Source organism: Nymphaea colorata, chromosome 7, assembly GCF_008831285.2.
Source record: "Nymphaea colorata isolate Beijing-Zhang1983 chromosome 7, ASM883128v2, whole genome shotgun sequence".
NCBI lineage: Eukaryota > Viridiplantae > Streptophyta > Magnoliopsida > Nymphaeales > Nymphaeaceae > Nymphaea > Nymphaea colorata.
In genome coordinates, this window is record NC_045144.1 from 19,399,414 (window position 1) to 19,409,768 (window position 10,355).

At 39.6% G+C, this 10,355-nt stretch overlaps 2 protein-coding genes across 2 annotated transcripts; both read left to right on the plus strand.

Annotated features, from left to right (window-relative positions):
- Positions 1-922: 922 nt before the first annotated feature.
- On the plus strand, positions 923-4,859 carry LOC116258109 (uncharacterized). The gene is made up of 4 exons (XM_031635233.2): positions 923-1,946; positions 2,109-2,258; positions 3,112-3,297; positions 4,497-4,859. The coding sequence occupies exons 1-4, from the start codon at positions 987-989 to the stop codon at positions 4,596-4,598; spliced, it is 1,398 nt and encodes a 465-aa protein (XP_031491093.1). The 5' UTR covers positions 923-986; the 3' UTR covers positions 4,599-4,859.
- A 1,212-nt stretch (positions 4,860-6,071) lies between these two features.
- Positions 6,072-8,886, plus strand: LOC116258110 (mediator of RNA polymerase II transcription subunit 30). The gene is made up of 3 exons (XM_031635235.2): positions 6,072-6,699; positions 7,519-7,620; positions 8,335-8,886. Exons 1-3 carry the CDS (start codon positions 6,379-6,381, stop codon positions 8,431-8,433), a joined length of 522 nt encoding a protein of 173 aa, XP_031491095.1. The 5' UTR covers positions 6,072-6,378; the 3' UTR covers positions 8,434-8,886.
- The last annotated feature ends 1,469 nt before the right edge of the window (positions 8,887-10,355 follow it).

Consider the following 10,355-nt stretch of genomic DNA (forward strand, 5'->3'; position numbering starts at 1 on the left):
TTTTAGTACGACCAATTATTTGACCAACTATGTTATGCCTATTGAGATAGTTACCAAAATAATTAGACTACAAAATATATATATATATATATATATATATATATAATTAAGACATTGGAGTTCAGCTTTTCAAGTTAGAAAACCCAAACATTCAATACATCAAATGCATCATCATATACAAATTTGCTTAACCATAGCTTGCTTACTAGAAAAACATGTTTAATAGGCAACTCCTTTTTTCTTCTAATTTCATGCTTCTACTTTACTTTTCTTTTCACTTCACTCCCCTGAATTTGTTGCGACTTTTTTTTTGGAATATTTGCCTCCCTACGACCACTTCCTCGTTTGCAATTAAAACTGATTCAATTTTATTAAAGTGATTAATATGTTCTTTATATTCTTATTTAAGAAGGCTTCAACAGTTAAATGAACATAAAAGAACTTTAAAAAAGAATATTGCCGACTGATTTATGATAAGAGAAATGCATCTCAGTATTGAACCATTTCTTTTCTTCTGGCTTTAAAGGTTTTACGTCCACATTTTAAATCAAAATTTAGAAGAATAAAGCTTAAAAGAATACGAAAATTCCATAATCTCATTAATATTCATAGGGATGCAGGGATGCACATGAACTGTTTCATTTCTTTTAGCTTAAAAGGTTTTACATCAACTTTTTTTCAGCTTAAAAAAGTGTGAAATTTCATGATCTCGTTAAAATTCATTGGGAACTAAATGAATCCAAAGATACAGTAATTAGAATTAGAGAGTCCGAGATCTCTACCACCATCTTAGAAAATATAAAATGTGAAGTCTTCTTTTGAGAATAGAGGACATAAGTGGATTTTACAGAAACGACTGAACGAACGGTGGTGTTTTTGTTATTTCTAGCAGACTCAGTGTCGTTTTGGTAACGAAAACCCCTACTGCAGTGGACGATCGTCGGAGCTGCGCAATTCAGGCGTAGAGTGGGGGAGAGGCCGAGAGAATGAGGAGCATCGGGAGGCTACCCACGAGCACAGGGAGGCCATCCTTCATCCGTCCTTGTTCTGCATTCTCCTCTTTTGCATCAGGCGGCGGCGGCGTTGGTGGTAGTGGTAGGGGAAGAGGCAGAGGCGGTGGCTCTCCACTTCCTGGCCGAATCGGCGTGTCTCCGGATGAGGCGGAGGAGCCTAGCGGGCTCCCGCCCTCTGGTCTCGGTCATGGAAAAGGTAAACCTGTTCCTTCTGCTCCAACCCTCCCTTCTTTCTCTTCCTGGATCTCCGATATTATGCCGCCCGGCGGCCGAGGCCATCCTGCCTCCCCTTCCCAACAAGAAGCCGGCGGCGCCCGTCCCTTGAAACCCATCTTTTTCAGGCGAGGTGACGTCGAATCCCCGGGTCCACAACCGGATAAGAAAACTCAATTTCGCGTTGCACCTCCTGCGGCCGGAGAATCCGGTCTGCCTTCTTCTCTAGCTTCTGGACTAGCGGGGGGCGGCCGTGGACAGCCAGTTAGGCCGCCACCCGGCCCTGCGGTTGGTGAAGAGGAGAACCGGCATCTTCGTCAGCGACGAGGTGGCGGAGCGCCGGCACGGGGAAGGGCACGCGGAGAGCCGTCGAGGAGGTCATCGTCGCCTGCCGGGATGGCCCGCAGAGGTGGACCGGCTGAAATGGGGAGGGGGGAGAGGGGTAGGGGGTTCAGAGGAAGAGGTAGAGGGACGAGAGGTGGAGCTCGTGGTAGAAGGGAGAGGGGTGAGTGGGGGCAGCGATTCAGGGACGAAGACGCGGAGGATGATGTTGGCGGTGGGCTCTATCTTGGTGAGAGTACAGACGGGCAGAAGCTCACCGAGAGGATCGGTGAGGACAATATGAAGGTGATTATGGAAGGTTTCGATGAGATGAGCAGCAGAGTTCTGCCTTCTCCCATGGAAGAGGCCTATCTGGATGCCTTACATATGAATAACATGGTACTCTCTCTCTCTCTCTCTCTCACACACACACACGCACGCGCATTGATCATTTTGCTTATGTGGGTAGCCTATTTTTCTTTTAGAAATTGTGCTTTCAATTGAAGATTGGTCATTTTGCTTAGATACTTGCGTTACATTGACATTTGGAACTTGTTTTAGATCGAGTATGAACCAGAGTACTTGATGGAGGATTTTGGTACTAATCCGGATATTGATGAGAAGCCGATAATGTCTCTTGAAGAGGCACTGGAGAAGGCAAAGCCGTTTTTGATGGCTTATGAGGGGATACAGAGTCTAGAGGAATGGGAGGTATGTTTTCTTTTTCGCTCATTGTTTTCTGTTTTTTTCTTGTTATATTTTCCTTCATTAAATCCTTTCCTTATGTATATATATATTTGTCCATCATTCTGTGAATTAAAGTCCTTAACATTGAATTTCTGTGGGGGAATTACTGTTCCTGTTGATTCTCTTGCTTTTCCATTCACATTTACTTGTTTTAGGTGTGTGCATTTTTAATATTTGTGGGTGTCACATGATATCGTTAAAATGTTGTAAATTATATATAAAGTCTTAGACTGAAGTATCATCTTATCGGTGCGAACTTTTTCTCCATTTATTCCAAATCCTCTGAAGCTTGTGCAAGTTCGACTGCTGGTTGCTTAAATATGCAGTACGAATTATTTCATGTTTAAGAGACTGTACTGCTAAATTCATCAAGGTGCTTGTAATTTAGCCTGTTTAGGGCTAAGCTTCTAGCAGAAGAAAGAGGTCCTTGTGACCAACTTTTGGAAGAACTCTGTTTACTCATGGTTCCAAGACATTAGTACGCACTTGCATGTATAATGTGTCCTGTGGTTTTCTAACTAACGCCCCACAACACGCTCAATACCTCGATTGAATCTCCTTAGATCTATCATTTTCCAAGTGGAACTGATAAAAGAATAGGTACACCCGGGATCATACCTAGTCCTGGATCAAATAAAAAAAATTATTTTAATAGGTCAACACATCTTAGGATGAATTTCTCTTAACTTCGTTCTTGGCTTTGCACTTTATCGGTTCCTTGTTGGAGTTCATGCTCATGAAATTGTCAGTTCAGTTATGCATGTCCTATAAATGTAATAAAAAATTATAATGGAAACCTGCCAAAATTTTCAAACAGGAAGTAGTGAAGGAAACAATGGAAAAGGCTCCTTACATGGAGCAACTCATCGATATCTACTGTGGACCTGAGAGAGTGACTGCAAAAGAGCAAAATGAGGAACTTGAAAGGGTGGCAAGCACACTTCCAGAAAACCTTCCTTCTTCTGTAAAGAACTTCACTAACCGGGCTCTTCTTTCTCTTAAGGTTTGTCATATCCTTTTGTTATTTTCCTTTCGTTTGCTCTGCATACTTTATGTCATTGTTTTTCCATCATTATTCCAGATTCTCCAGCTAGGTGCATTATATGCAAAGCTTATTACAAACATGAAACTTATTGCACATTGACACCGCAATATTAACTTGGGAAGCAGATGGCCCAAATTGTTAGATGTTTCTATGAAGTGGCAATAATTTTCCTTTCTAGGTCTAACAGGTAGATCCTGAAAATTATACTACCCATTTACATATCTCACTTCGTTCAACTTCTATATCCATGTGACGAACATTTGTAGTCAGCTTTATGAAATTAAATGAACGAAAAACTAGGTTTCTTAGTTGCCATTAGTTATGGTATCATTTTCAGTTACATCTTTGAGATTTCTTTATTGAGAAGCCTCCTTATGGGTATAAATAATCAGAACAGCAGACTTTGAAGCTTGAACTTTGAAGTTTAAACTACCTTATCAGAATAGCTTTGTGAATCGAGTGTGCCTTTTTTGTATGTAAAACTAGTGGGTTTATTGTACCAAATTTCCACTTTTTCTTAAAGATACAATTCAGCTATCAGCCTACTGTTTATGTTAGTAGGTTGCTTGTTGTCAATGGTTTATATTTGTTAGGCTTGATATGAAATTTTGAGTTGACCGTTACACTGGTCTGTATTACAGACATTCAGTTGAAATTTTCTAAGGTAGTGAATTCATGATATGTTGCTAATATTGATAAGATCGACAGATATATTGTTGCTTATTTACGTCAAAATGCAGGACAGGACCACACTCCTGGTATAGTTAATTTCTTTGCTTTGAGACCCCATCATAAAATGTTCTTCTAGTTTCCTCGCCTACAGAATTTCGTTTATGTCAAATGGAAGTAACATGTAGATGGAAATTGCATAGCTGGGAACATTAAATGAATCTGGTCCTACAAATCCTATTATTTCTGCCCAAGAATCAACCTATGTTTTACCAATACGTTAACTACCTAATCTGTTGCAATAAAGAACATTTGTTTAAACGTGACAACAAAATCAGTGGAACCACGTTGCAATTCTGGGTAGCATTTTTCTGAATGGAAAAGTAAGTTGTGGGATAATTGTAGACCATACCTACAATGTATTAGAATAATTGTGTTATGGTTTTCTGAAATACACCTCTTCTTTATTGCTTGTGGTTTCTTTGCAGAGTAATCCAGGTTGGGGATATGACAAGAAATGTCAGTTCATGGATAAGCTTGTATGGGAGATTAAGCAGGACTATGGTGGGAAGCAGGCCGGGCCGTCTTAGTTTTCTCTTGCTGCACCACTACAGAGAGAACGTTGTACTCCTTATGAGCTCCTGACCCCTCTCTATATAAGCCTTTTTCTCCATGTGCTGTTGTTTCATAGATTGTTCACTGCAGAATCTTTATTTGACGGTCATTCAATAAGTCCTCCAATGATACGATCAGTCCTGAGTATTTGGACCTTTCAGCAATTGGCAACAAGATAATTGCTGAATAGCCTCGTGGATAACGTAGAGCTAGTTTGATCTACTTTTTCTCCCTTTTGTTTGGCTTTTATTTTCCCCAAAGCTCCTTCATAACGCTTTCATTATGATTTTAGCCAGACGATCTTAATTTGCAATTTTGCATATAATAGGGTCAATTGATATCTTGGAAGCACGGGGATGTGTTTTCTTTACAGCAAATGGTGGCCGGTGCTTAACTGCCAGCTGAAGGATCTTTTTACAGGGAAGAAAGAAGCTAAGTTGGATATAATGTGACACATAGTGCAACATTCATGTTAATTTTTCTCCTACCTGCTTGATTGTTGTTCCATCACAAGCAGATAGCAAGTGCGTTTTATGTGATCTTGTTATTATACCCCTGAACAAATTGGAGTTTTTCTTTGTAAAATTTCAATAGAGAAAGTCGATATTGATTTTCCTTTAGAATAAAACGTGCAGCCTCCTCGAGAACATAACCTGCATGCGAATTGTACCACTAAGATTTGGTCTTTGAAGCTCTCATGCGATCTTACAGGCCTTTGAAGTTTCCATCCTTTGAAGTTATTTTCCTGACCGACCATTGGAGGACGGGGACTTCTCTTTTATGTATAACCTGTTCATACTAAGATTGTTTTTCTTTTATTGAAATGTTCTCTAAACAAGAGCAATGAAAGAATGACTTCATCAAAGTGGCCTAAAAGTATTTTTCAAATGATAAACTTATTTTGTTAATTATATGATCGTAATGAGCTTATTAATCCTGTTTAAAATTGACAAAAGGATGAACTTGTTCTAAAAAGTGGATACATCATGGATGATATCCATAGCAAATGCAGAGATCAGTTGTTCAGTTTGTTGGCTATCAGTTAATAATAAACTTTTAAAATGGACTCCAAAATCTACCCATTGGTCTAAAAGTTCTAATTCCTTCAAAGCAATGATCCGTGGAACAGTGCCTTCTTCATAAATTTTTGCATTCCTCTGGAGGTGCAAACGAAAACCTTGTAAGCCTATGTGTATTGGACTTAAATATGGTTTAAATTTTTTGAACAACTTTTACTTTTTATATATCGACTAATATGAGCTCATACTGGTCGATTTGACCTTGCGTTTCGACCTCTGACATCTGATTCGGGTTTTCACATGTAAAAACTCATTACGGTAAAGCAGAAAAATATTTAACAAGTACTCAATAATCAAGTCTGAATAAGGAAATTCAAAAAAGTGGTCCCTGATATGGAATATAGGAAAAAGGTCGGCGGTCTGATAATCTGAAAACTGAAATGCTCTTTTGCTCGTCGGAGGGTCGTTTGAAAATAACGATGCCCGACGGCGATCCCGTTGGAAGGCTGTGACGGAATCGGGCGGCGAGGCGCTGTTCCGGCGAAAGCGTCGACACTAATCTTTTAAGCATTCAGGAATCTCGAGCCGTTGCAACCCTAATCCTATCACCGGAGAAGAGTTTCTTAAAGTTAGGGTTTTGCGCGAACCATAGCGTTGCCTCTACTTCGTGTTTCGAGAAAAGCGACTTCTTTTTTGCTCGGAAGCCTGAGTTTCCGCGTATTTGTGTGCATACGCTATGGAGGAGAAGCAGGGTTCGAGCTTAAGCGGAGGGGGAGGAGGAGGAGGAAAGAGCACGAAGGAGCTGGCGATGGAAGGGCAGAAGCTTCTGGAGGAGACCGTTCAGGCAGCCCACCAGATCTTGACGGCCATGAACGAGGAGCTCTGCAATCCGGGGCTCTGGGCAACTGCATCGCCGGCGCAGTCTGGTGCCGAGCAGCATGATGGACCGCACCAGGCGGAGCCAGGGGGAGGGGCCCTTGAGGAGGCGCGTTTCCGCTACAAATCGACGGTGACTGCTCTCAGGGCCGTGATCAGCGCCATTACTAACTCTCAAGCGGTAAGCTTGACTCTCTGAGTTTGTTTTCACTTCACTTTTATTGTTTTCTCTCGATTCCTTTAGTAATCGTGGACTTGTCAGAGGAAGAATTTAGAATCGATAATTTCTTTCGAAACGCGTCAAATTTTGTGTGAGAAAGCAGTTGTTCTTGATGGAAGGCTGTAAAACATCAAAAGCCAGGGAATTTTCATGTATGTTGACGTGAAGTTAAGCATTTGAACTTAAATTGCTGAAAATCGATTAGGCAGTCGGGCTTCGTTTTCAGGTTTCTGTGGTTCTGAGAAGGACGTAATGTAATGGTTTGTTTGACGGTTTTGGTGGCATTTACGGAGACAAATGCCTAAGGTGAACCGATAAAGGTAATTGAGTTTCTGTGAAGAATGAGTACTCAACAGTAAATTCAGTTAAAAACGATAATAAAAGGGAAGTGGGATCATTTAAGAAGAAACCTTGAAAGGAAAATGTGAAACCGCAGGAACCTTTGGTTGTGGTTGTATAGTTTGCTTAATTTTGTTGAAGGAAAAAAACTCTGTATATCATGTTTGCTTGAAATTGTGGGTTTCAGGCTTTCAGCCAATATCAGCTTTATCTACCTCGCTAAGGGGGTTAGATTGGAGACGTTGAGATTGAAGAAAGTCGAAGGTTTAATACATACGGCGTGTCTGATGGCATGAACTTGCAGTGTTCTTTCCAGCCCCCGCATGCCTATAAAAACTGAAATGCCCCCCATTCTTTTTTTTTCTTTGGCTTTTTACACGTTAATTCTCTTTGACTGTTTCTTGTTTGAGGTGAATAACATGATTTGTTTGCTCAATGTAGGCAGAACAGAATGAGGCAGGATCCATGATGGGTACCTCGGAAGCCAAATCTGATCCAGTGGAAATTAAGAAACTTGAAGAGCGTGTTGCGGAGTTGAAAAAGGTATTATTAATGCAATTTGAAACTTCTACTCAGGTCGATGGTTCATATCTGCTGTCTGCAATATTTTTGAGTCTGTCATGGATTGACGTCTTTCCTAATTAAATTATGAAAACACACAGTACCATAAGGAATTATGAGTTCTTTTAGCTTGATTCAGTAAATTCAGGACAACAGAGCTGAAAATATTGAGTGGTAGATCTAAGAGCTCGTGCTGTGTATGGAAAGGGTGTTCTTCGTATCCCTGTCAGATGAGGAAAGAGTGCCTTTTGCTAGATGTAGCACTGAAAGGCTACGAGTGTGCAAAGACTCTAAGTTGAGGTTAACGAGAAAAAAAAAAGTGATTGTACAAAAAATCATTTGAACTGAGAGGCGCCTCTTTACACTGAGAACAGCCGGTTGTGAGCTGAATAGTACAGCCCAAGGTCCAGAACCCTGTTGCTAGCATGTTGAGTAGCCTTGCATTTAACAAGTTTTCATTGTGCTCATACTATTGTTTACAGACCACTCAAATGTGGTTTGTTATGGATCAGTCAAATATCTTTTGCTGTTATCATTTATGATTTCCTTGGTATTGGATTTCCTGATGGAATTGACAATGCTGTTTGTTCATTATATAACCACTAAACAAATTTTTTCAAGAACTTGTTCATTATATAACCACTTAACAAATTTTTTCAAGAATTTGTTGCTAATCTCAAGTTTGGTTCCTTGCAGGAGATTGCTATTAAGAACAGATATCTCGAAATTCTTATGGACCAGCTTCGGGAGCTTATTGGAGACATATCAATGTGGCAGAGCCCTTGTCCTGTATGATCCACCTGTTGTTCTTGATCGTGCAAGCTGATGTGTGCCCTAAAGGAATCCCATTTACCATGGAGGCCATGAAGAACAATATGATGACAATGGTACCTGATATTGAATCCTTTCTTGTGGAAATGCACTCGTGCACATTAGAAACAAGTCCACAGCTGTTGTCATCAATGGAGAGGTCCAAGGATGTTACCGATTCTGCATAAGAAGTCTCTGCACTTCTCGTTGGATGGTTTATACAAGCTACAAGCTTTCTTGTTGTCTATCTTCTTATGGCAGGACATTGTGCTATTTGTAGCATGAAACTTCTTTTGGCCTTCTTTTTACGAATGGAAACTGTCAAGCTATTGATGGTCCTGGTCTGCCATCTGATAAGTGAAGGAATGAGGTCAAATCTTCACTGAGGTAAAATTCTTGAAGTCTTGATTAAATGATTTGTTGATAGCTTATGAGTTAGTATTTTCTGATGAAATGTGGACTTTCTTGACTGTTACCCTACCAGAGGTTGTCTAAGTTGAGCAGTAACTTATGGAATTAGAAACCAAAAACTCCAGAATGTCAGAATTAGATTCCAATTACATTAACTTCCTCACGTGGAAACCTCACGTTACAGTTGTACTACATTCACATAATTGTATGTCACATTCTTCGGTTACCTCAACGAAGAAGAACCTGTAATTCCGAAAGTGAACCCGATGTATGAAACAGTCTTTGATTGCCGTTGGCTTGAGTGCAAGCTGCGCTACATCTAGCCGAGAGTTTCTGTAGTCCCCGTGTTCATTTTTTACTGGGGATGTTTATCTCAAGCCCATGCAAGACCGTAATTCGTTGCTAAAGCCCTTCAGTTGAGCTTAAGTCCAAACTAATGTAGCCCTGATGCTTACAGTTGTAAACTGGCTGTTCTCATAGATTGGAAATCGGAGTTAGTTACTCAAATTCATAATCTTTTTGGTTATTGAAGACAAAATATGTCGTATGTCTATGAAAATGGTGATCAGTCGACACGAATCCTTCAATTCCTCAGATAATGTTAAAATTGTCTGTTCTTATCTCCATTTGCGTCTCTACATTGGGGTTAAGTTTTTAATAGTTCTCTAAGAAAAATTTAGTCGTTAAGGGCAGTCCAATTTGCTTCTGTTTTTCAATAGGCATGCTGTTTTTCATTAGTGGATGAGCATAGTATCGCATAATGTATATTGTTCTCCTAGGTGTATTCATGTGACATAAACTAGAAGCCGCATTAACTCCAGAGAACCAAGTTTTATTTGGGGTAGAGATGAGTCTAAAATGCTAAAATTTGTAAAATTGAAAAAAATGAAAAATGATCATGCTAACCAACTAATTAAATGTTCACAAGTTTCAGAATTAAGGGACCCAGCTTTCTGCGTTCGTCATATTTTTAATTATTTTTCTCTATGAATTATTAGTAAAAACTGGAACCCATGTTAGAAAATCAGAAAAATGATGCTTGTATTTGAGATTCATTGGAAACGTTGACAAGCCTTTTTTGTTTTCTCTATTTGGATGAGTGCCGGTGACGTATTAGATGACAAGTGTGGCACTGCATTTGCTTCGACAAGTGTCCTAAAGCGTGCTTGCTTAGCTGGTAAAACGTAGGTCAAAATATTTGAGTTCTAAAGTCTTGAAACCAAATATCGAGGATGATGTTGATGATGATTTTATAGATATGAACGAGGTGTTACTTTGATTCAATTTGGATTGGGTTTCTGAATCAACTGCTTCACAAAAGTTAGAATATGAAAAAAGTTTGTAATATTTGATTAAAAATCATATAGTTTAAGGAATGGTATCTGATTGGATTCAAATTCAGTTTTAAACAAGTATCTAACAGAATTCAAATTTACATTCAATGAGTATGGACTTGAAAGGAATGGCTATGAGCAATAGGAGAATGGGTAGCTAGA